Below are 27,493 nucleotides of genomic sequence, written 5' to 3' on the forward strand. Positions count from 1 at the left end.
CATCAAGATAATTGTCACCTATCAATAAGACATGTGACAGCCAAGGCAATGGACCCATCAAATCCCGGCAAAATTTTTGATCCTGAATTTTTTTTTAAAATCCAGATTCCAGGCAGATTCTGGCCCTTTTAGGATTAAAGAAAGAACAAACCCCCTTTAGATAAGAACTACTGTTATACTGTATGTTATCTCATGATTCTTTGTGTTTACTAATGTGCAGCATCAACTTTCCATAAAGATAATGCACACATGTGACATTGCCTTTGTATGACAATTTTTGATGTGGAACGTGATATATCCCTGTGTCATCAGCAAGGTTATCCTTATAGATCTTGTGGAAGTTTCCTTTATATCTTTACTACATAGAAAGCACAAAGCTGACACGAGATCAATTTTGCACACACACATTTAGCATGATAATTTACTATCAGGACCACACTCGCATCCAGGAGAAGAACATCCGTATCACCAAGATCCTGGAGGACCTGTCCAGCTCGGAGGAGATTTGGCAGCCAGTGATGGACGCTGATGAGAGGCCTGAGAAACTGCTGACCGTTGAGGATTCTGAGGTGAGTCCTTTCATCTTTCATGCTTCACTCACCTTGGATGGAATTATGCAATCAAAACTTACAAAACAGAACAAATCAAAAAAAGACAAATTGAATTACTTGTTTGTTTTGGGTTTATGAGTGTACTTGTCCTAGATACTATGGGTAATGCAATGCTAAAAGCTTCTCCACCTACCAGCTCCTTCAAGTATAATTCCTTTACCAGTATCCAATATTTTGTTGCAAAAATTGTCTCTGACAATCCTCATAGGTAAACATTTAGGTTCATCTGTAAACGTTTTGTTGAGAACATACTGTACAGTTAACAGGCCTAAGAAGCAAACACTGCTCAAATCAGTAATAAAGCAGGATATAATTCAAGGATTTTGGTTTGTTTGATTTTTCAAGTCTTACTTGCTGATGAAGTCCTCACTCAGGCCATATTTGGCTTGAACTCTCAAGTGCAAATATACAGAGTGGTACAAAATTTAAAAAAAGCAAAGGCTTGTCAGGAATAGTGCTAGATGGCCTCAATTTAAAGCCCAAACAAAGTTCTGGTACGCTTGCAAAAGTTGTCAAATTTCGCTCCCAAATGTGAACGTATGCTTAGGAAATGTGCAGGATAACGATGTTATTACAAGATATTCGATGGGTAACGACGAAAATGCGAAATATTAACCAAAAAGGTTCAGTCTCAGTACTTACCCGAACGGGGTCAGGCTAAACTTGGACTCGGGGATAACTCGGCTTCGCTTTGACGGCGGGATGAGTGGTAATGGTTGTCCCTCTGATTGTACAGTGTTGTCCTATGGGAGCGGCCTGTATAAACTAGCGTTTCGTGTTCTAGCTACTCGCAGTAATGGTCCGAGTTGTTACAACGCGCGCATCAAAAACCTCTTTTGCGCGCATGCAAAATTAGTGTGCGCCTATCAAGCACCTCTAAAACAATCAAAGGCGCTTGATAAACAACAACAAAAACTCCAAAGACCGCACGTCTCAGCAACTGAGGACCGCGCGCTGTCATTTTTGTTTTGTTTTGTACAGTATTACGTTAGCAGGCACTTTCCTGTCCATTCAGTTAAGCCTCATTTGGTATTTAATGCAGTGGCCAGTAGAATGTGGCGATCACTTACTGTGTGTGAATTGTCTGAAGTAGGGTCGAATTTTTCCCGAGACCGAGTTAGTCTGGAGCCTTGTGGAATAAAAGTCGGTTTTCCTACTATTATCATTTTTCTCAAAATACTCCAAACCGACTCATCATTCCGGCAAACCGCGTCAGCCAGGTAAGTTTCTTAGTGGACTCTTTCGATATATTGCAAGCAAAAATGAAATGGTGCTAGACGGGTTCTCAAGCACTTACCGAAACTTAGTTTTCACTTTAAGTGCAAGATACCGTTGCTTGATGTCATGTATCCTGCAGTCTGTTTCATTATCATTATCTTTAGCCTTTTGCTTTCAACCTTTCTCGACCAAGGTGACGGTGGAAAAGTTCGTCAGCGCCGAGCAGAAGGCCAAGATGGAGGAGGAGGCCCAGCTGGAAGAGGAGCGTAAGCGGCTGGCCAAGGGAGACAATGCCCGAGAGAGGGCACTAGACATGATGATGGGTGGCGTCCTCGAGATCAAGAAGGAGGATGAGCTGAAGAAGGTGAGTACTGTATAAGCCGAATACTTTGCGAGGTTTTTATTTTCGTGAATTTCACGAGTCAGCTGCTATTCGCAAAATTAAAAACATACAAAAATATTGACTCTGATCCTGATATGAATGTGACGTATGCTGACACATTTCTCCATTCAGTACAGGACTCCACGATCGCGAATTTAACCACTCACGAAATTGTTGGGAAGTCCCTATTCGGGAAAATTTAGACTCGTGAAATATATGGTGTAAACAGTAATTGATGTTGGGAAGGTATGACGTTATTCCAGAGCTGCCAACCAGTATACATCTCTTGGCATCATTCTATGCATGCATATTGAAAAGAATGGCAAACTGCTTTTAAGCAAGATGAGACTTTGCAGGTTGAGGTTGGAAGAGTTAACAATGTCCCACACTAAAGAAAAAAAAAGAATAGATATGTATTTTATATAATGATATAAACCTACAGTTGACAGTAAACACAAAATAAATGCAGTTTCTGTGATGGTGGTTATCATACCTTACATTTCTTGCAGTCCATACTATAATCTTTCAATTTCTTAAGTGTAGTCATGAACTCCAGACATTTTTTGTTTTAAAATTATGTCATTTCATGATGTGTGTAACGCATGTACAATTTAACCTTTGGTTGCCATGTATGACTTATACGCCTTTCATATTTCATCAAAGTAAGATGATATGATTAAACGGGTCTAGGGCAATTACCTCCTTGGCAATTACCCCAGACCCTTCCCATAATCCTAACCCTAATCCTAATCCTGAACCTAATCCTAACCCTTACCCAAACTTTAATCCTAAACCTAACCCTAACCCTAATCTTTACTCTAACCTTCGACCTTATCACTAACCAGTATTCAATTCAATTCAATTCAATTCATGCTTTATTTCATTTTTCGAAAAGAACATAAACATTTCACTTTCTTTGGTAACAGAGAATAAGGTTGCATAGTCAAAACAGCCAGGGGGTAATTGCCCTCTAGAGGTAGTTGCCCTGATACAGATCAATCATTAGCAAAATGATTAAATCTCTTGGATTGTTGAGTTTGTATAACCCTTGATATCTTGTCTTTACAGGACATCCCCGTACCCATCTTCATGGCAGTGAAGGGAATGGATGAATGGAGTGATGAGGAGAAGAAGCAGGCTGCAGAGTACGAGAGAAAGGTCAAGGAACTTAACGAGGAGAGAGAGAAGTACAAGAAGGTCAGTCAGATTCAGGGTCCTTTTGATATTCTTCTTTTTAACTGTTTTCCCTTCTTGAAACCCTGGTCTGTATATGAAGATTATTCAAGACACTTTACTAATTCGTTCATGTAGCCAAATAAGTATAACACTTTCTAGTTATTTCACAGATCAATCTGTGAACAAAGTGTAATTGTTGGGGCCATAGTATATTTGGCATTGCATACATAGAGTGAAATTCACATTGAAGAGAGAAAAAAAAAAACAACCATAACATAAAGATAACCATGCTACATCAAAAATGTAGAGCGTCCTGGAAAACATGGCATGAACTGTGCTTGAACTGTTGCTTAGTTTCTTTAATTTATCAACAAACTCTGAAAGTGGACTTATAAAGCACTTACGAAAGTAAGGAGCCCAACTAAAACAAGTTTTGTTTTGCTATCAAGCACATGAAGTAAACATGTCATCATTGCCTGTAATAATCATCAGCATTGAAGGACAGAAGACTACCTAAAGGAGAACAAGAAAAAGCACAAGTTAAGGATTACTGGTAAACTCTTTATGAAGTTAAAGTTGCTTCAATCTGAGGGAGCACACACAAGACAAAAATCTTCATGCTTTGCTCTTGAGAGTATGAGATTGTAGGGAGGACTTGTCTAATTAGCAAATGTGTTGTTTCTTTTTTATCCCACCAGACCTTGGAGGCAGAGCTGAAGAAGCTCCAGACCATCATTGCAGACACCACATCAAACTTTGACGAGAAACTCATGGCTCTGTTTGCTAAGAAGGTCAAGACAGAGATTGCTCTCTTCCAGGTATGTTCAGCTTCTCTCTACTAGAGTCGGTTCCATGACATTTTGCTCCTGCGATGATTGCTGCCATGAAATATCTGCATGCTAAGCCAAACATATATTCTACTCCCAAACATAGCCCTAACCCTAATCCAAATCTCCATACGAAACTAAACCTAAAACCCTATCACAATCGTATCCCAAACCCTAAGTCCTTGGAGAAAATAAGACCAGAGCAGTCGTCGTAGGAGCAAATGCCGTGTCACCACGAGAGCCATAGTACTAGTTGTAGGCTTTTCACTCTCACTATCTAGACACTGAATGAATCAGGAATTTGAACTCACAGGTTACAGTAGATGAGAAATTCATGGCTCTCAAACAACAGAAATAATTTGATAGTTGCTAGATATATTGCTTTGGTTGACATAAGTCTTCCTTTTATTTTTGCACCCTCAAACCTGGCTCATTGTAATTGTTTTACAGTGAAAGGTGCTGGTGGAAAAGAACAGCTGGTACTATTTTGTAGCCTCCTTTTTTTCTTTTCTCACATGCGAAATGTCACTCAGAACCAGCTTATTGTCAGTTGTCAGTGAAAGGTGATCCTATTAAAGAACAGCTAGATAGAGAGGGAAAGAGGGACAGGGGAAGAAAACATGTCTTGGATGACCAGTCTAAATGCATGGGTAGCAGACAGAGGTGTAGGACATCAAGATGTAAAGCTGATTGAAAGGCTACAAACAGATTTATGGCACACCATGATTGCATACATCTCTGGATACAGCACCTAGAGGGAGAGAGTGTGTGTGTGCGTGTGTGTGATGATTACAGATCATAGAGTAAGCGTTGATGCTGATTGTGATCATTACAATATTCGTGCAAATGAAGAAAACATTGACACACTCCTACAACAATTGCTCTGATTTTTTTTCTCCATGGACTTAGGGTTAGGATTAGGATTGTGAGAGGGTTTTAGATTTATTTTGATGTGAGGATTAAGATTAGGGTTAGGGTTATGTTTGTGAGTAGGTTTTACGTTTGGCTTTGCTTGCAGAAATTTCATGGGAGCAATTGTCGCAGGAGCAAATGTCATGAAACCTCTGGATATGGTGCCTGGAGAGAGAGAGAGTGAAGAGTGATAACATGATGCTGATTGAAATAGTTGCAGTTTCTGGCAAATAAAGAAATCCACTGCTACAGGGTTAGGCAATGAGATGTCTTACCACCACTGTTCTCCCCTGCCCTGCCCTGCCCTGTCTGGGACACACCTTGTAGGAGGAGCTGAAGATCCAGCGACTGAGCCGTGTCCTCATGATTGAAGATGAGTTGGATGCCAGGGAGGAGGAGCTCACCAGACTACTCAATGTCAAGAAGGCACTCAAAGTAAGACACGGACTCACATCATACCTATCTATCTATCTATCTATCTATCTATCTATCTATCTATCTATCTATCTATCTATCTATCTATCTATCTATCTATCTATATATTTATCAACTCATTCATCTATCTGTATATCTATCTATCTGTATATTTATTTGTCTTATCAATTCATGTATCTGCCTATCTATCTATCTATTTGTCTATCTATCTATCTATCTATCTATCTATCTATCTATCTATCTATCTATATATTTATCAACTCATTCATCTATCTGTATATCTATCTATGTGTATATTTATTTGTCTTATCAATTCATGTATCTGTCTATCTATCTATCTATCTATCTATCTATCTATCTATCTATCTATTTGTCTATCTATCTGTCTGTCTGTCTATCTATCTATTTATCTATCTATTTATCCATCTATTCATTGGCTAATTATGTGTCTGTCCATATATCTACATGTATATATCTTTATATACACATATATAAGGAGAAAGAGAAAGACTGAATGGCAAGAAGGCACTCAAAGTAAAACAAAGACTCTGTGTATCAAACTCTCAATATATCTGTCCATCTATCTGTATATTCAACCGTACACACTGGCACTAGTCCAGTGGTCCCTGACCAGTAAGAATCACTGTCAGACCAATAACATTTCAGGAATGGACCAGTTAAACATGGAAATACTGGGCACCAAAGACAACATACTGGTCTGACAGACAGGTTGGACCAGTAGAAAAAATGGGTTAGTGTGCAGCCCTAGGTGGTATATCATTATATAATTATATTCATGTCAGAGGAGAGAGCGACAGAGAGAAGGAAAATTATACTCGGGATAGACCAACAAAGGGAGTCATATCAAGGACAAATGGATGAATATAGATAGTGGCAGAAATGAATTAATTATTAGTGGAAAATTGAGCAGAGAAAATGGGATTCCATCGGGATTCGCACCCGAGACCTCCGGATGCTAGCCCGGTGCTCTACCGACTGAGCTATAGAAAGCCCTAGTTCAGTGTTCGTCCCAGAAACCCTAAAATTCAATGCTTGAAATTGTCCTAGAAATGAATTAAATACGAAAGGTGGAGGGAGACAGTGACAGAAAATCATGTGTACCGTCATAGCTAGAGTGATCAGTGCCATATATCAGTGTACATCACTTTGTCAAAAAAAGCATCTGAACAAAAACAAAAGAGAAGAAAAAGCAACTGTTGATTATTTTCCCTTGTAGAAAACCACCTCTGCAGGGTTAGGAATTGAGATGCATTTACAGTCTTTGTTTTTCATAAATTGATATGTACTCCCTAGCTGAGAGAACAAAGAGTGTAACTAGCAATGTTTTTAGGAGTATAGAATTTTTCTTCTTCATTCCAAGACAAAAACTGAGACCAGCTGAATACTTTCTAGTGGATATAACTCTGACTGCAAGTAAATTGAAACAAACATATTTCAATGGATTTTTTTTTCTTCCTAGGCAAAGAGTGTAACCAGCATGGCACAGGCCAAGAAAATGGTGGATCAGTATCGAGACACCTACGACATCCGGGTGGCTGAGGATAAGGTCATGGAGAAGAACTTCCGCAAGGAGTTCCCAGATGTCCACCCGGTGCTGGTTGACCAGCTATTCAAGCTGTACCGCCGCAGACCGAGGTCAGTTCACACTCACATGTGATCTGTCATGTTATTTGTCACATGGTCCGTCATGTGATCTAGCCTGTTTGGTGTGATGGAGTATATCTTGTGCACAAACTAGTACAGGGAATACTCATTTAATATAATGACCTTAAAGCAATGACAAGTACCTTGTTTCATCGGGTGTGTTACTCTGTCAGGGTACAGTAAAAAATACCAAGAGTTGGGACCTACAAAGTCACCTTGTTATAAGAGTTTTTTTTTTTTTTCATATTTAACCTCTTTATGAGGAGGTTCCACTGTAGTGACAAATTATGTATGTATTGTATCACAGTGCTTGTGATCCCTTTTGAGAATGGTTGCAAAAGATTGTGGTAAAACATTATGTAGTGACTAATCATTCAAACATGTTCCCATTTTTTAAGGGAAAACAGCAAATATTTCGAGTGAGTGATTGACACCAGATTTTACACAAGCCGTTACAAGTCATATGTCATATGCAGTAATTTTTTTTGACAGCAACTTGATTACATCTCCCTTTACAAATGTTCTCCCAGAGGGCAGAAGCATCCACGCAAGGGCTCAGCCGGGGGTGAAACGCCAGTCCAGGTAGCTGGCAACCCGTACGGAGAGCGCCCTCTATCGGCCCGTCAGCCCAGCACAATTACAGCCATGGTGAGAGCCCTGGACGAACTGAATGATGAGTCCCACATGCCGGAAGGCGTCGAGCCCCACGTCTGGGCACACATGTGCGACCTCCGCAAGGCCAAAGTCATCAGTGAGCAGGAGGTACGTGCCTGTGTAGTTTTCCTCATTTTATGTCAGTGCTGCAGAGTATATACGCACACCAAGCACTGAATGATACCCAATGTTACTCCTGCAGGACCTTGTTTCACTAACATGGGAACTATATCAAGCCAAATGAACCCAAAGTTGGGACTAATTCAGATCAGTTCTAGTTGGAAAGGAGACACAGACATTCATAATGTATTCTAGAATGCAGCAAGATAGGCACATGCTATTGTTCCCAAATGGCTAAGCTAAACAGTACCTAACCGCTGAGGACTAATAGACTCCCAAAAGTGTCCCGAAAATCAGTTGACTTGAACTTAGGATTGATTTTAGGGCCTAGTGAAACAGCCCCTTGGAGAGGCTTTCAGTGTTTTGTTAAGCTGTGAACAGCAGTAGGAAAAAAATCAGCATATTCTTGCTGATAGAAAATCTGCTATACAACTATAGTACAGTCAAACCTGCCTTAGCGGCCACCTGTCTATAGCGGCCACCTGTCTATAGCGGCCACTGAAAAATCCCCCCGAGAGAAAAGCCCTGTTAAAGACCCTGTGTATAGCGGCCACCTGTCTAATGCGGACAGCGGCCACAAATTTTGTTTCCCGCGGTAGATTTTAACCTGTCTATAGCGGCCACAGAGCCGGTAATTCAGCGTGTTTTTCTGATTTGTGGCCGTGCCAGACATTCATGGGCAACGTTCAGTGATCGCCACTGCTGCATTCATCACTTTTTCAGTCATAATAATGCACTAGTGTTCAGCTTTCTTCACGACTGTACAGATGCTACTGTGCAACAATTTCATAAACACCGGCATTGTTACGTGCATGAAACACATGTGTGTATATGTACGCATGTACATGTACATTAAATATACTTATCGATGTATCCAACAATGATATATGTACACGTATAGGCAATGCACATAAAGTTGTGTTACCTGTCTATAGCGGCCACTTTTTTCGTTACCCTTTGGTGGCCGCTATAGACAGGTTTGACTGTAATTGCGTTTTATATGGATTTCAATTTCCTCTTTGTATTGATGGAGATCATTCTCTGTTCTCCACTGTCACCACTTTAGAAAATGCAAGGGTATAAATGCATATGAACTTAATGCAGTGTGTATACGCATGTGTATATAGTGATAAGAATCCGCAAGGAGAAAGAAGATTACTCCATGAAATCCTAAATTCTGCTGAGCTTTTTATAAGGCGTATTATTTTTCATGTAGAGCTGATTTAATACCACTGATGTTGACTCTTCTTTTCTATCTCATCGTTATTATGCACAGTTCATGGTCAAGCTATCAAAGATGGATTTAATAATTTATCATCCTTTGAGAACCATAAAGAAACAAAATCACTTCCAGATTTACTATTTCTAGCACAAGTGACTTCCATTTCACCACAAGGTGGGTGTTGGGCATGGTATCATGTCTCCACAACACACTCATAACCCTGTTTTGTTAAACTTTTTATTTTGTTGTTGCTGTAGTTGAAGTTCATTTTTTGAGGTATGATCAAATCATTCACTGTGTGTACATAGAATAGTTCACATATACCGAGATTTGCAGTCAGAACTGACCAAGTAATACCTCCCTCTATGTCCACTCTAGGTCAAGGCCCACGCACTGACTCTAGCTGACATGAATGGCTTCTTACAGCGTCGACAGGAGGAGGATGAGAGACTAAAGAGTGAAATTGAAGATCTCATTGATGCACTCAACAGGTGAAGACTAGGCAGAATAAGACACAGAGCCTTCCATTCACTTTTGCATTGAATATTTCTATTTGTCATGACGTTCGGGCATATCCCAAATTATGGATACCACATCCTGATCATGGGTGTGTCTTAATTTCAATTTCTCTTCTTGTGAAACAGAAAGTAAATGTCTCTTGACACTTTCATCTCAGGTGTAGACATCTTTGAGTGTGTTTTGACGATTAGTCCAAATTTCATTAGATACGAAGCAAATTATTATACTACTGACTGGTACTGACAATCACTTGGCTGCGCTCTGCTGCATTGCCCGTGTATGACAAATGCATTGCAAGTAAAATTGATGTGTGCAGTTCAAATAGCTAGGAGCTTGTGTTGGCCTGAAGTCTTGTGAAGATGGCTTCTTTGAAGCTTAAACCATGTCACAATTTTATAAAACAAATAATGCACATCACCTGGATGGGCATTATTATTAAAAGTGTCCAACCTCCATAACTTTTGAGCGTGGCAAAACACACTATGCTTCACCTTTGTGTTTCCAACTGATCCAAAGTTACTATTGGGGGGATAATTCTTACCTAATGCCTTTTGTAATGTGCATTATTTGTATAATGTAGCACCTCTAGTCCTGTCTGCCCCTAAGCTGAGTGAATTGTTGTCACAACAGATTGCGAGAGGAGCGGCTGAGGTTCACCTGTAACCTTGAGGTGCAGCTGGTGCTGAAGCAGGGCCAGGTGGAGATAGACTGTGGCTCCTTCATCCCAGAGTATGGAGACAGCGTGCTCCTGCATCGCAGCGTAGTGGAGGATCTCAATGCTAGCATCAGGGTGAGTGCCACAGACACACACTGGTCTGACAATTAGAAGACAGCAATGCTTGCTACATCATTGAGCCATTGATGTAGACAAAGCCTAACTGCAAACTACTCAAATTCTACTGTGATACTCTAAAAGTATAAATTTTTGTGTGACTAATTTGTCACGCTTGGCCAGATAAGATGAGTTTTGCATGTATTTAATTCTGCGAAATCAAGACAACTACTGGAGCATATGGCAAGCAAAAATATTTGCATATGTTTCTGTTTTCGTGCTAGTTTCTGATTGCACAAAATACGTGAAAATTTCGGCACCAAGAAAATTTCCACTGTTACAGTACTTTTATATATCAAAGCTGAGTGTGAACCCCTGTCTTGCATTTCCATTTCGGCATTCTATAATTACTAGTGTTTTCATGCAATGTGATTTTCTGAATGTTTCTGCTTTTGTTAGTATTCCAATACAGATTACTTGCATCATAAGGCCATAATAGTCTGCTTTTACTAGTTATTCTCTTTGATATCAAATGCAAATGTTTTTGTTTGTTTATCTTTTAATCATAGCAACTTGGTGAACTGAAAATTACAGCAATGAAAGAGAGCAAGGACTTTCGAAAAGGCATCCACGTCTTAGAATGGTGAGTGCTCTTCAAATATTTGTCCCAGTCAAGATTTAGTTTGCAGGCACAAACCCTTGTTAGTCGCAGAGGAGTCTGCACCAAGACTACTACATGCACCCTGGCACTATCTCATAGACCCTGTGTTGTAGCTTCTCCCAACAGCAGCTGCAAGTGCCAGGATGGTGCCTGTAGAAGTCTTGGCGTAGACTCCATTACGAGCAACAAGGGTTTGTACCTGCAAACTAGTCAAGATCAATGGTGACTTTCTGTTTCATTTATTATTGCGAGAGCTCTGATGTTGTGTAGTCAGTATTGGGTCTGCCTTGCAATCAAATGGCTCAGGTTTGAATTTGAATTAGTCTAGCTGAGCAATGTCATGTAAAATTATGCCACCCCATCTAGTAAGAGGCCAAAACACTCTGTCCCTTGAATAGGACATTACGGGGAGGAACCATGTGTAAGACAGTCACAATTCACACACATAAAAGATCCCACTTTACTTTCTCTCGAAGAGTAAGGTCCTTTATACCTAGTGATCCCACACACCCACACAAGAAAAAGGGCAAATGATGCTAACCCCTTGTGGTTCACCCCAGGTGAACATCAACAGTCATCAAACAGTATCAACCAGGCACATTGTGCCATATGAAGAATATGATGATTCATAATTGCATATTCTCTCTCTTGGGGGAAAATATAAACCCCAGGGGGAATATCGTTTCATATTGCACCTCTAAAAAGGCAATATCTGTGTAACAGTGGGATTCGTGATCCTTGATTCTATGTGTTTGGGCATTAGCAATGGTGTCTATGTGTTTATGTGTGTGAGATAAGTGAGACCTTTGTTTCATCCTCCTTTTCTCGCCAGGGAGCATAAAAAGATGATCATGCAGATTGAGGATCTCCTGGACAAGGCGAAGACCATCCAGATACTGAAGGTCTCCAGAGAGCTCCAAGGGGTGAGTTATGTGTGGTCGGGTGGTTAGGGGATATTGAAGGTCTCCAGAGAGCTTCAAGGAGTGAGTTATATATGGTGGGGTATTTAAGGGATATTGAAGGTCTCCAGAGAGCTCCAAGGGATGAGCTATGTGTGGTGGGATGGTTAGGGAATATTGAAGGTCTCCAGAGAACTCAAGGGGTGAGTTTTGTATGGTGGAGTGGTTAGGGATATTGAAGGTCTCCAGAGAGCTCCAAGGGGTGAGTTATGTGTGGTGGGGTGGTTAGGGGATATTGAAGGTCTCCAGAGAGCTTCAAGGAGTGAGTTATGTGTGATGGGGTGGTTAGGGGATATTGAAGGTCTCCAGAGAGCTCCAAGGGATGAGTTATGTGTGGTGGGGTGGTTAAAGGATATTGAAGGTCTCCAGAGAGCTCCAAGGGGTGAGTTATGAGTGGTGGGGTGATTAGGGAATATTGAAGGTCTCCAGAGAGCTTCAAGGAATGAGTTATATATGGTGGGGTAATTAAGGGGTATTGAAGGTCTCCAGAGAACTCCAGGGGATGAGTTATGTGTGTTGGGGTGGTTAGGGAATATTGAAGGTCTCCAGAGAACTCCAAGGGGTGAGTTATGTGTGGTGGGATGGTTAGGGATATTAAAGGTCTCCAGAGAGCTCCAAGGGGCAAGTTATGTGTGGTGGGGTGGTTAGGGGATATTGAAGGCCTCCAGAGAGCTTCAAGGAGTGAGTTATATGTGGTGGGGTGGTTACGGGATACTGAAGGTCTCCAGAGAGCTCCAAGGGATGAATTATGAGTGATGGGGTGGTCATGCAGGGGATACTGCCACTGATCCTTTGCTGGACATTTCTGTGGTCTGTTCATGACTTGTATTGGTGGAGCATTTTCAACTTTCAGCCATGTAGAATTATTTCTTCCTTTCATACATAAGACAAATTATCTGCCATCTGCAGTTTTTATGGCATATATGACTTTGGTGTGTAAATATTCTTGGGATCTTTGATCGTTAGAATACTAGTATAAATCAATCAATCACAGACACCCAACAACAAAACATGTACAACATGCAACAAGCACAAATTGATCACAGATTTACCATTTCCAGATGACGAAGAAGTCTTTTTTTTTTTACCTACAAAATAAATGTCATGGGATATTAATTATTAGGGCCAGAATTAAGCTGTAACTGTGATGTCATTATGTAACCATAGCAACAGCTTCTCAGAGTTCATATCTTCTGGAGCTGTCGGAGATAAAAACAGAAATCTGGGTGAAATCCTCCATGTAAGATTTAGGAATTCTAAAGCATACAATGTACTTGCTAATTTGATAATCAAGTCAATTTTGCTTTTGTCTGAGGTGATAGTCAATATTGTAAAACAATGACATGCTTGTGCAATGCTAATTTCTTTTTGAACATTGAACCGTTTGGACGGATGTGTAATCTAATTATTTTTCATGAAGTGTATTCTGTACTAGATTATTTTGAAGCCAAAAAACAGAAGAACAAAATGTACATTACATCTGTGTGGATATTTACAACTCCTGATAATGCACAGTAGGCTAAGGCATGCAGGAGATACTGCTACAAAATTTTTTGGTTGTTTTTCATACCGAAAGGTTTGCATATATACATGACATGTGGTCTCAATCAGTCAATGAATTATTTGATTAAGCAGTTTGTTCAATTTTTCTTTCCTTGAAATTTATCAATAGGTGTATTCATTCACATATCTATTTATTTATTGGTTTACTTGTTTAAACTTATGCAGTGATAAATGAATATTATTGATGTGCATTATTATGAAGTGGTTGGGAGTGATTCTTCATGTCTTTTCATGTCCTTGTCAGGAGGCTGTTTGTAGTTTGTTGTTGTGCTTTTCAGGTTTCGGCAAATTCCTCTAAACAGCTACTAGAGTGCATAATGTGTACATGATACTGTGGTTTTCACAGTGAAATGTACCTTGGTTGGGTCATTTATTATGTGTGTATGATTATTACAGTGAGTTGATTTGTACGTGGAAAGCAGTTTCCAGTCTCCAGCTGTGTGTGTTTTTGGAAGTGTGTTACCTTGTACAGACACTGTGGTTATCACAGTGACAATGTATCTCGGTTGGCGCTCATGGATCATTATGGCCCGAATTCACGAAGGTGGTACAAATGAAACCATGGAGCGCCAAGTGTCGCACGGAATATTTCGTTACGAAATTGGTCATTTTGTCGACAAAATGACCGTTTCGATAGCAAAATTATCATTTCGTGGATGAAATGTTCATTTAGTTACAAAATGTTGTCATTTCGTTACAAAATAATCATTTCATTGACGTAATGACTGATTTCTTAACGAAATATTCCATGCGACACTTGGCGCTCCATGGTTTTTGTCCATGGTTTAAACCATGGTTTCATTTGTACCACCTTCGTGAATTCGGGCCAATGTGTTTATAATTGGTTTCATCATTACAGTGAGTTGATTTGAACGTGGAATGCAGCTCCCAGTCAACGACTAAGTGTGTTTTTGGAAGTGTGTTACCTTGTACAGACACTTTGGTTATCGCAGTGAAATGTACCTTGGTTGGGTTATTCAGTATGACTTTATTGTGTGTATAATTCCTTTCATTATTACAGCGAGTTGATTTGTACATAGAAGGCAGCTCCCAGTCAACAACTAAGTGTGTTTTTGGAAGTGTGTTACCTTGTACAGACACTGTGGTTATCACAGTGACAATGTACCTTTCCTGGTGGGCTTGGATGTATGTGTGTGTGTAAGTGTGCTTTTTTTGTTTGCATATATGTACTTCTTAACAGCTTTCCTGCCGACAACCAAGAGTGTTACTGTGTTCATGATGCTGTGGTTATATAAGGGAAGCATGCTGATAGTGTTAAAGGGACATAGTCCCGGTAGTGTAGAGGGCGCTGTTGATGATACTGCCGATCACCGTTAGCAGTGATACCAAGATTACCGAAGTTGAGCTGTCATCAAGAGTAAAGTGCATAGGTGTTGCTAAGTAACGTTGCCTTCGTTGTCTTCTCTGCGCATCGCGCAGTCTGTAGTAATGCCAGGGTGCGTGCATGTGTGCTTGTTATTATGACATCACAAAAGAAGTTTGCTAAAGCTGTCATCCCCCTCAGCTGAATCATGAGCCGAACTGTGATCGGACCACTGACTACAGTGAATCGGACTTCTTCGGACTCGGGAAAGTGGGCCAAAGCGTAAGCGCTAAAGAGGAGTCGATAGCATAGGTCTCTATAGGAAACTTGCGCCGTGCGCCCGCGTACGCATTTGACTAAAACACCGGGACCATGCACCTTTAACCTGGTCTGCATTTCTCCAAGAAGCTCCAAGGCTCCCAAACAAGATTCTTTTTGCCCTTCGAAAAAGAATGGACAGGTTGGCAATCCGCCTGTGCAAAAGCAGTCAAGTAGTACATGTATCTCCTTTTCACTGTTAACTGCATGTACCATCAAACAATGGGAAATATCGATTGGACGTGAGATTATGCTTAGAGCATGTGCTGATGGGTTTGCAAACTCTTTTGTAATACACTATAAGGACACCCAACTTGGGTTAGAGAAAGTCAAAATCTGGTGACCTCAGCCTTGATTTCTATGTACATCTTCATATGAGTTTTATGGCAAATCAAGCACACTACTGTGTTGAAAAATGTAAACCAGACAAAAAAGTACACAGTTTTGAAACAGAAAAAGAACAAATATTGATGGAAGGAAATGTAATCTTTCTATCAAAGTTATTTGTCTGGTCTGCATAACACAAATAAACATGAATTTCAGCCCAAAGTGCAGACACTATTGTCTACATTTTGTGAACCTGGCATACCAGGTTCCTGTAAGGAACATATTTATTGTAAACGTATCATGTGAATGTGTGTGTCTATTTGTAATATTTACGTGATTCTTTTTTAAACAAAACTCATTAAAAAAGAAATGTAATGATTTTTTTATTTTATTTTGCTCAATTAAGAGAATATGTTGAGTTCACATGTGTGGTCTAAAATCGACTGTGACGAATTGCTTAACTCTTTATGTGCCATGGTGGAAACCCCCTGTGTGCCACGTTATTTTGAGACACGAAGGTAGTCATGCTTTGAAAAAGAATTCTGTTTTTCCAATTTGTATAACTTCTACAAATTTCTGTTAAGATGGGCGTAATAGTAGGCAAAGTTAAAGAGGAATGCCAAGCTTTGTTTCGATATAGATTGTATGCCAACTCTATTTTCAATTTTTTTTCTTTTAATGACCAGTTGCTACATTACTATAAAGGCATGACTTTTGCACATTAAACCGTGACAGAAACATAGAATGTGCGAGTAAATCTAGTTGGGAACATCGCTTGATAGTCGATCACCACATAGAATGCAAGCCGTATATGAGAGGAACAAAAGCACGAGAAACGCTTTCATTGTGCCGCGGGATTAGCAGTTTATAGATCGGTCTTGGCGGCTTTGTTTGTTGAGCAGAATATGCGAAGTTGGCACGCCGTCGACTGAGTCGGAGGTGCGAACGTGGCACATAAAGAGTTAATAAGCATAATTACTTACAACTGAAAAAAAGTCTCTAATGGTATAGTGCAATAGACAGAGTAGGGTGAAATGTAAATTCCAGTAAAAAAAATTGACAATTTGGTATATCTATGAAATGTATTTCACAAGTAGTAGTGCTGTGTGGTCCTAAAAATTATCAGTACATGTCAGCTTGTCTGTTTTTTCTCCTTGGTGTTGGGTGTCTTTTAATTTTTATGCCTCCGCCACGAAGTGGTGCCGGAGGCATTATGTTTTCGGGTTGTCCGTCCGTCCGTACATACGTCCGTACGTCCGTACGTCTGTACGTCCGTCCGTCCGCTTTCGTTTACGCGATAACTTGAGTAATATTTTCTGGAATTTTACCAAACTTGGTCCAAGTATGAAGTATGATGGGGCAATTATTTGATTAGATTTTGGGTGAAATCGGCTAAAGGTCAGAGGTCAAAGGTCAAGGTCAAATAATGAAATTGTATCCGTTTACGCGATAACTCGAGACTGGATAGAGTGAATTTTACCAAACTTTGTTGGAGGATGATGTATGATGGGACAATTACTTGATTAGTTTTTCAGTGAAATCGGACAGAGGTCATAGGTCAAAGATCAAGGTCAAATCCTAAAATTTATCTGTTTACGTGATAACTCAAAACTGGATGAAGCAGCTTTCACCAAACTTGGTCCAAGGATGATGTATGATGGGACAATTAGTTGATATGATTTTAGTGACATTGGCAAGAGGTCAAAGGTCAAAAGGTCAAGGTCAAATGCTACAAATGTTGCAATTTCCCCCATATCTATGCAATGCCCAAAGGTATTTTCTTGAAACTTGGTGTGGACATGTACTACTGCGTAAAGATTCCCCAGAGAGTTTCATGTCATAAGGTCAAAGGTCAAAAGGTCAAAGATTAGGTGAAAATGTTGCAATATCACTTTTCTCGCAAATGGTTCAATGTATCTTCGTGGAACTTGGTACATACGCATGTACTGTCTGGCAGGGATTATCTAGGGAATTTAGGGGTCATGGGTCAATAGTCAGGGGTCAAAGGTCAAGGTCAACTCAAAATTTTACTATTTCCCTCATATACTAGTTTATATGCAATGCTTGCATTATTAGTTTCAAAACTTATTACATGCATTACCTAATGGAGATTCTCTTGGAAATTTCCAGCCAGAAGGTCAAAGGTCAAAGGTTAAGGGTCAAAGGCCAGGTTTCATTGCCCCCCCCCAAAAAAAAAAAAAAAATCCATTTTGTACCGTCATTACACTCTTTCTTCATACCTTGGAAATTACTCAGTGCATAAACTTATAAAAAGGTCTGTCAGAATTCAAGTAAAAATTCTCAATTCTCCAAATATGTGTACCTGCACTCTTAGAAAATTAAAGCAAACCCAGTTCAAGACATTTCTGACAAACCTGTCATTTCAATATTTTGCCAGTTACGTGAAACTGTCATGGATCACACATTGTGAAGACATTGTACTATACGCCTATTGGGAGAATCATGCATTATGGCGGAGGCATCAGTCGCCATAGCGACATTTCTAGTTTTCTCCATCACACTACTCTCTTTTAAGTCAATTGTATGGTTGAACAAGGTTTTTAACTCAGGCGTACAGTCGACTGTGGCATCTGTGTGTGAGTTTGTGTGTCTTCTTCTTCCTTTTTTTTAATCAAACAACATGGTCTGGGAAAGGATGTTCCCAAACTAGGGGCTTGGATTATTTACCGGCTGAATGTGCTTGAACTCTGTTACCATTGTGTTTCAAATTTGTATCTTTTTTTTCCCCTCCAAAATGCGTTCTTTGTTTTAAGCAGCATGTGACTTCCAATAAGAAAGGTGTAAGTAAGAGTGGTGTGAAAAAAAAGTGTTGACATGTGACCTCTGCAAGTGATCACAAGTGAGGAGTTCTTTGTTGTTTCAACAAGCACTTTTTTTTTTGACAGAGAAGAAATGAATTCGTGACTTCCTTTTTGAGAAGTGCTGTACGTTTTCTGTGTTGTCACCATATAAAATGAATATGAGGATAATTCTCTAAGTTTGTGGCAAGCATGCATAAGTTTAGGTTCGATTCATATTCACTCAGTGAACAGTCAGCATGATACAGATAAGCTTTAATACTGGATTATGTCATTCAAGGGCTGATATTCAGTTGATAGTCCATGAAATATACCAATAAATATATGTATACTTCTGAGTAAACATGGAGAATTTGAATGGAGCAGTAGTGTGAGAGGTTGTAGTCCTGAGATAAAACAAAGGAAAGGCCTGTTGTATTTTGCAAATTCCTGGTTTGCTGATGAGTGAATACTTTGATTGTGTCAGACACGCCTGTTTCATTTTTGTGTTGAAGTGTGTAATTGTAAAGTATTGAAATATCAAATGCATTTTTGTGTTGCAAGAATGTTGTGAATTTTTATTCAGTTTTATTCCTGATGCCCCCTTTGCAATCACTCTTTCATGAGAACGATCACAAAAGAGGTACGCACCACACACACACTGCTGTGTTACTATCCACACAAAGTTTCTTATAATTGCGTCATCAAATTGAATGTGTACTTACGCAACAATGAATAGATGTGACATCTTCGCCAGCTGCCAGTGGCTGGCCCAACATCGTAATAACTGACATTATACTCAATCAGAATAGAAGCCATCTTCAGCGGAGAATAATTGATGAACAGACAGTGGCTGGCAAAAGGATATCTCGAGTGTATTGTTTGTTGATTTGAATACATTATTAGTAATTGCATCCTTGAGCCCATAGTTCGTCTCATAATTATAACCTTGAGCTAGAAGACCCAGTCAGCCATGATAATTCAAGTCTCTTTGGTTATTTTACTTCTTTTAGTTCCTCCACAATGAAGACCAGGAAGGCAAGAAGCAGCAACAGATCCAGACTCTAGAACACACACTGGAAAACCAACGAGCAGTGAGTGTACAACCCTCTTTAATCCTTAGTGTTCTTTGAGTGCCGTTTGTTACAGAAAACCCCAAAGCATTGTACACACTGTCCAAAGTCCCTGGCACCGAAAGGATTAACATTGCTCTTCCCCAGGTTGTAGAAACAGATCGAATTACCAAGTAAACATACTGGACTCAATATGTGAAATGGAACTGTGCTGGTTGGAAAACAGTTTGTATCATACACATTTCCTCCGACCTTTGACCTATCATTGTGTGTATAGATGGCAAAGGAAATATGTTATGGGCAGTGGAGGTTGTGTCATAGCTCAGAATGTGTTTCATGGACACAAATTGCCTGCAAGAGAATTGCTCCTTTGACCTTTACATGGCTTTGAATAAATGCAATCTTCCTCCCTTTCTCATACACTGTACTTCCATGCTTTTATTCTCTTTTCATGCTTTGTCTTATGCCTCACCCCCCCCCCCATTTTGGACATATCAGTACTTCCATATTTTTCCTCCATCAATCTGTATCTGTATATCATTATCCATGTCTGTTTTCTTCACTGCTAGTCTCTCATCTCTGTCTTGTATCATGCAATTCTTTTCTTTTTTTGGTCATTCTTCTCTTTTGTATCTTTTTGTCCAATTTACTCTGTTTGTTCTGATATCTGTCAGTTTGTCACTTTTCTCTGGTTTTCTCTTGTTTCATCTTTCTTTTTTTTTTAGTATTCCATACCATCATCATTTCTGGATATTATTTTTCCCTCCTCCCCCCCCCCCCCCCCTCTCTCTCTTCCTTCTCTCATATTTCTGGGCCCTGTTGCATAAAAGTTGAGATCAAACACAAGTCAGAAAATCAAACATAAGTCAAGCTCTGAATACTCAGTTCTGATTGGCTGATACCCGCCTTATTTATGATTTTCTGATTGATGTTTGATTGCATTTTTCATTGCAACAAGGCCCTGGTTCACTGGGTATTAATATCATGCATTGGTATTGCTTTTGTATTTCTCTAGGTATCTCTCATAGAAATTGAGTATAAAGATAATTCTCAAGGAGTATGGCAAGCTTACATGAATTTAGTTAATTCATATTCAATCACTGAGCGGATAGCATGATACAAATAGGCTTACTGGGTTTTGTGTCATTCAAGTGATATGCCTGTGTCTCTGTATCAGTCTTCTTTGAGTAAGATCTGTAGTACCAGTACTGCATCCAGTTTTCAGTGTGTAAAATATTGAGTTTGTTTTGCCTCCCTCCCTAGCATCACGAGAAGACAGTGGAGGAGCGGCAGCAGAGCTTGACCAAGCTGAAACACACCATTCGCCAGAAGCAGCTGGACAACGCAACCCTTGACCGCGAGCTGGAGGAGATGACCGTCATGGTGTCGGAGAGGAAGCACATCAACAACGTCAATGGTAAGAAGTGTGACAAGTACACTGTGATGGTGGGATTAAAGGTAAAACATAGTTCTGGTATGCCTGCAGAATTGTCAAATTTCGCTCCAAAATGTACACATATGCCTAAGAAATGTGTAGAATAACACTGTAATAACAAGATATTCATTGGGTAATGATGAAAATGCAAAATATTAACCAAAAACGTTTGCCAGAGCCGCAATCTCAGAATGGGGTCAGGCTAACTCGGACTCGGGGACATCTCGGCCTCGCTTTGATGGTGGGGGCCGAGTTGTCCCTCCAAATTGTACAGTGTTGTACTATGGGAGCGCTTCGCATTCTGGCTGGTCGCAGTTATTGGCCAAGTTGATACAACATGCGCATCAAGGAACCTCTATGGCATGCATACAAAATGAATATGCGCCTATGTATAAAATTGCTGCTTGTAAATGCATGTCAATCTCTTTGCTGTGTGTAAATTGTCTGAAATAGGGCCAAGTTGTCCCTGAGACTGAGTTAGCCTGGCTCTTTCTGGAATAAAAGTTGGTTTACCGACTTCTAAATTTTTATGCCTGATGTTATGAAGTTTCCATAAACGTCCGACATATATATATATATATATATATATTTTAAAGGATTGATATAAATGCTATAATGATTGTGAGTGTTAAATATTATTATTGATACTGGCGCATTAATCTCATGGATGTTATATGTGTTGTATGTTCAATGTGTACCTGCAATTATCTAAAGAGATAATTGACCTGGTTATGTATAAACATTTTCTTGAATAAAGAAATGATTCATTAAAAAAAATACAATACTACAAAACAACTCATCATCCCGGTAAATCGCGTCAGCCAGGTAAGCTTCTGAGTAGACTCTTTTGATATATTGCAAGCAAATATGAAATGGTGCATGACAGGTTCTCAAACCCTTACCAGAACTATGTTTTCACTTTAATTGCTGTAGCCTCAAATGTATTGTTCCTTGGGGTCAGACGGCCAAATTCTTGAATTTACAAGATGACTCTACTATCATGCCTAAGGAGGTTGCTCACAGCCCATGTTCAGTGATATAAAGTGACAGAAAAATATTTGGTTGATCTTGGAAATGACATCAGTGCAATTGTGCAATATACTCTTTGCGTCACATGGGGAACATTTCATGAAAGGAATGTGCAGTATGATGGCTTCTTTCTTAAAAAAAAAGAAAAAGAAAAAGAAAGCTTTGATCCCAAATGGAGCACAGCTCACTTCAAAACCAGAACTGCTGCAAAATACATGTACTGTAAAACATATCTTCGCGGTGTGAAATTTTTACACGAATTGGAGCGGTGGTCATTTTTAGGGCATGAAATTTTTGCAAAGTGCCTCTGGCAATCAGTGCATATATTGCAGATAAGAACTTCATGTGCATAATTTTGTGAATTTTGGCTCTTGCGAAATTCACGACATTAAAATGCATGCAAATATTCCTCGTTTTACAGCATGTTGAATATAAAGTGGTATTCAGAGCTTTGCCAGTTGATGATGTGATGGACAGCATTTTTTCAGCCTCAGAAATTTTTTATTTCATACAAGGTGATTAAAGCGTTTAGTGACAGGCAACATAGACTGTAGTGTCTATCTTTTGTGACACTTGTTGTATTTCTCTTTTCTTCTCGCTGTTTTACTCCTTCTCGCTGTTTTACTCCCTCTAGCGGCAGCCAAAGCCAGCAGCAGCGGTTCCGAGAAACGCATGCAGGACATCGTACAGCGACGCAAGCTGGTTGACCTGGCTAAGGCTCAGGCCCAAGAAGTAGCCGTGCTTCGGGCCGAGGTGGAGCGGCTCCGCATGCGTACCTTCCCTGCCCTGGTGCAGGTGGAACGGTAGACAGAAGAAGCAGAAGAAGAGAAGTGCTTACCAATCGGCTTTTGTACCTCTTCTTTCTCTTCATTTGGTCCACTCATCATCCAAATTTCCTGATTTGCTGAAAGTCTGTGCGATAGTCTTGTGTCAGACAAAGCCTAAAGTTATATAAGACTTCTGAGTATACCCATCAGAACATGGACTGCATTCAAAACTTCTATTTGATTTCTAACACAACTGATCCCATACTGAGATGAAGAAACAAAGATATGAAGTCTTGAAGAAAGTCATAAGTCACACCTTTTAGTTTTCCAACACATCTGATATGCAATATGACATAATGACCCCATTTTATCAAGAGATAAAATTGATTTTAAATGCCTGTCACTAAACACTTTAATCTGGAGGAAATCACCTTGTGTGAAAGAAAAAATTACATTTCCTTAATTAATACACAGGCTGCCATAGACTTATGGTAGAAACCAATTTCATCATCAATTTTAGCTCTTCATAAAATAGGGCCCTGGTACATAAGGAATATTTTGCATATTTAGTGCAGTACCTTCCAGAATATGTATGATAGGAAACAGTATTAATGTCATGTAGTGATATCACTAATGATATTAGCCATGATGCAAGTAATGTACAATGTATGTTCAATTGATTGACTGTGAAACACAATTTTGTTTGGTTTACACCACAAGAACTACGGCAAGAAGAGACACTTTTGATAAAAGGTCCAATATTGTTGTTAATTTTTTGGTGAAATTGCGGTGATACTTGGATTTGTACAGAACTACTCACTCGCAGGAAATGAAGAAAACGGCAAGAGACCCATATGATGTATATCTTTACCTTCTGCTTTGCCACTGTTTCCATTCCATGACAGAAGTTTGTAACACTTTTGTTCCATCACTCAGTCTTTCTTGATAGATAAGTGCTCGCTCTGGTCCTTGCAAATTTTTAAAACCTTTCATGGCGTCAAGGGATTGACACACCCACCATGACACAAGTCTTGCATGAATTCTTTGCTGATTCAACTACACGTTGTACATGTACCAGTGACAATCTGCCGACACTACCAATACATATTTAGGTACAGAATTAATTTGTGATGGAAATACTCATTAGGGGAACACTGTAGTGTAAAAATTTTTCATCATTCCATACATCATTCAAAAGACACCTTGATGACTTTGCACATTCAACCCGATTTACCAATGATCCGTCCGTCCCAGTAGTGATTTCTTGATATGTTCATACTGTATAATTATGTGTATACCTGTATATATTATTCTGTGGTGGAGAAAGATCTATTGGCTAATGTTTTCCTATATGCTTGTAGAAACATTTCTGAATGTTACATGTGTGACTAAGATATTTAACAAATCTATTATGAATAGCTGTACAGTGTTTTATTTTATATGAAGTGATATCTAAGAATAAGATGGGTTCCGTTTTGTTTATGATTACCTTCATTCTTGGAATAAATGGATCGCTTTCCATAGCATCCATCCATGAAGAGTAGCAGTGACCATTTTCTTTTAAAAGTGCACACAAGATGTTTGAATGAATGATTGTCAACATAAATAGCATGTGTGTGTGTTTGTGTTGGTTGTTTGTGTGTATCTTGATGCACTCTATTGAGAGTAATTTACAAGGAGTTAGAATGGAGTACCTATTAGTAAGAGGCATGTTTGTAATTGATAAAAATGTCTCAATTTATGTCTGTGTTCACAAGATATTTATAGAAAAGATTGAAAGAACGCAGGTTGTTCATAGACAAGGTACATGTGTGTGTGTTTTTGTTGAAAACAAAGGAAAGAAAAGAGACACAGATGCTATACATTTGCAAACTTTTTCATGTTCAAAATTAAGTAGAATACAAGGTATGTGAGGACTTGCTTTTCTACATCTTTGCATACTACACAGACAAATCATATAACAAGCATTCTACGTTCATCTACTTCATCTAAAATGGTGACAAAAATTCAATGTCAAAGTCAACTTCTGTCGAAATGCTTACACATTTCTTGTTTCTTTGAGCTTTCTACACCATGCTAATCAATTATGCACTTGAATGATTCCTGATGTAAACATTTTTAGTCATGAGCACTTGAACATTGAAACAACATCTCAAGAACTTATGGACATTGTATATAATAGACAAAAATGTTGCTTTTTTACCTCTGACTGAATGCCCAGCTGAATAGTAGGGGAGCTTGTCACGGGAAATTGGGGTTTTTTTTCGGCCTGCTTTGTTGTTTATGTGATATGATTTGATTTATGAGTTGGTTCAAGATAATGATCATACTAAAACAGTAACAAGCTCTGATACATAAATGATAAGGCAATGATGCTACATAAAATCAAAATGATTACAAGACTACAGATGATAACTTTGTAAAAAACTGATAACAGTGATAATACATGTAAAACATGGCAAGCTCTGATACATAAATGATAAGGCAATGGTGCTACATAAAATCAAAATGATTACAAGACTACAGATGATAACTTTGTAAAAAAAAACTGATAACAATGATAATACATGTAAAACATGGCAAGCTCTGATACATAAATGATAAGGCAATGGTGCTACATAAAATCAAAATGATTACAAAACTACAGTTGATAACTTTGTAGAAAACTGATAACAATGATAATACACCGTACATGTAAAACATGGCAAGCTCTGATACATGTACCAGTACATAAATGATAAGGAAATGATGCTACATAAAATAAAAATGATTACAAAACTACATATGATAACTCTGTAAAAAACTGATAACAATGATAATACATGTAAAACATGGCAAGCTCTGATACATAAATGATAAGAGGACAACATAAAATACAAATGATTGTAAAAGCATATAATAACTTTGTAAAACACATACAGTATTTCATAATTGCATAGAAAAGAAGGTGGGATGGCTATATAATTCATCTAGATTTACAGTAACAAACCAACAAAAAAGCCCATGGCACATGCCTCTTTAGTGATGGCTTGCACATTTGCTTGTATGCATGTGCCTGCTGACAGGTGCATGTTGCCTGTAGTTGGTAGAATTTAGGGAGTGTTGTAGGACAATGGATGGAGGTGCAATGGGGAATTTGCACCTCAGACCGAGATTAACAAAAAGGTGAAAAAAATACAAACAAACGGCTGGATAAAACTGTATTGGAGAAATGTTTTGCCTGTGGACACACTTTGCATGCCTGTATCATTATTGTAAGAACCTCAGGGATTTTTTTAGGACTGAATTGTGGGGATTCCCACCTCCATGTTATGATAAAGACACACACACACACACACACACACACACACACACACACACACACACACACACACACACACACACACACACACACACACAAATAGATACAATAACATGTACAGTACAAACAAACTGCTGAATAAAGGTGTATTATATGCAAAGTACAAGGGAACCTTCCTTTTTGTAAAATTGAAATAATGTCTTGTGATACAAAAATGAATGACAAAAAGATACAGTCTGATCAACGCATCAGACAAAAATACACTAATAGCCTTACAATAACACACACATACATAACCCATGACATGAAATCTATGGAAAATAGTGTCAATCATGGGTTTTATTTTGTTTTGTTGTGTTTGTTTTTGTCCTAGTCACATGAAGCAGTGTGACATGCTATATGACACAAACCCAATGTTTTCAAAATTATTGTCTACATCAAACTGATCTAAAATTTGTTGCAAGCAACATTTTCCAGTCAACTGATATCAACCAAATGACAAAATCTCAGGTCAACACACAGTCAATCAAGGAGTCCCTTCACTTTCAGTGACTTGTAATACACATTGTACTCTATACTTCTGCAGATTTCCTTTCTACATGTTATTTATATGGCAAAATATAATAACAACTACAACTACTTCAGAACATACAGTCTCAAAGAATATACTAAAAAATGCCAAGTTTTAATTGGCTGTCACAGCTGCTGATTGGCTGTTTCAAAGCTGATGCCATGGTAAATGCAATTACTGAAACTTACAGTATGGAAAACTAGGCACCCTATCAATAAATTGGACCCCAAAACTCTGAAACACATGTACACCTTGTACAATGAATACAAAAACTCACAAATCAGACCCAGTCAATTTTAATTCTGATCCATCACGCTACTAGTAACTAAACTCAAAGTGTATCCCATAGTCGCCAATATGGAAAAAACAGTAGTACAATGAGGTAATTACCAGTATGCTACTAGAATCTGGTGATCTCTAGAGACGATCCACTTGATTAACAAGTTGGTCATTCTACATTATGATGTTTATGGACATTTGAATAGTCCAACAACTATGAGTTTTCTCAGTTGTGAATGAAAAATCATATTGATCCCTATGTTGTAGGCACCCATCAGTGGAATGTCATGCTCCTGGTATGTTAAGTTTTAAACAGAATTTATTAGTGAAAAATTGAGGAAAGGAAATCAGATCCAATAGAGCATGTAGAACATGCCAGGTTTTGACAAGCAGTTAAAGTTGGTGCGAAAATGCCAGCTAATGTCAGGTCTGAAGTAAGGCAACTACCAGTGCTTTATTAAAGCTGCTTCAGATGAGTATCTCATTTGTTTTAAGTAGTGGGCGCCATGATTTTATTCACCTCTACAGTGGTAATTACTAACATTATCATAATATTACGTTCTACTTTTCTTCAT

At 38.9% G+C, this 27,493-nt stretch overlaps 1 protein-coding gene across 1 annotated transcript; it reads left to right on the forward strand.

Annotated features, from left to right (window-relative positions):
- Positions 1–413: 413 nt before the first annotated feature.
- LOC139716446 (cilia- and flagella-associated protein 43-like) lies at positions 414–22,807 on the forward strand. The gene is made up of 14 exons (XM_071627991.1): positions 414–569; positions 2,023–2,193; positions 3,280–3,408; positions 4,086–4,205; positions 5,454–5,561; positions 7,042–7,217; positions 7,757–7,988; positions 9,601–9,713; positions 10,372–10,531; positions 11,083–11,156; positions 12,007–12,097; positions 19,477–19,557; positions 20,800–20,953; positions 22,635–22,807. The coding sequence occupies exons 1-14, from the start codon at positions 414–416 to the stop codon at positions 22,805–22,807; spliced, it is 1,938 nt and encodes a 645-aa protein (XP_071484092.1).
- The last annotated feature ends 4,686 nt before the right edge of the window (positions 22,808–27,493 follow it).

This window comes from Diadema antillarum, unplaced genomic scaffold (assembly GCF_040938485.1).
Source record: "Diadema antillarum isolate AM-2024a unplaced genomic scaffold, OU_Dant_1.0 scf00000065, whole genome shotgun sequence".
NCBI classification, from domain to species: domain Eukaryota; kingdom Metazoa; phylum Echinodermata; class Echinoidea; order Diadematoida; family Diadematidae; genus Diadema; species Diadema antillarum.

Excerpts from the sequence above, each read along its gene's own strand:
- LOC139716446 (XM_071627991.1), top strand. The coding sequence starts at position 414 with ATGATAATTTACTATCAGGACCACACTCGCATCCAGGAGAAGAACATC. Across the intron at positions 5,562-7,041 it reads ATGTCAAGAAGGCACTCAAA|GCAAAGAGTGTAACCAGCAT; the intron begins GTAAGACACGGA and ends TTTTCTTCCTAG. Across the intron at positions 9,714-10,371 it reads CTCATTGATGCACTCAACAG|ATTGCGAGAGGAGCGGCTGA; the intron begins GTGAAGACTAGG and ends TTGTCACAACAG.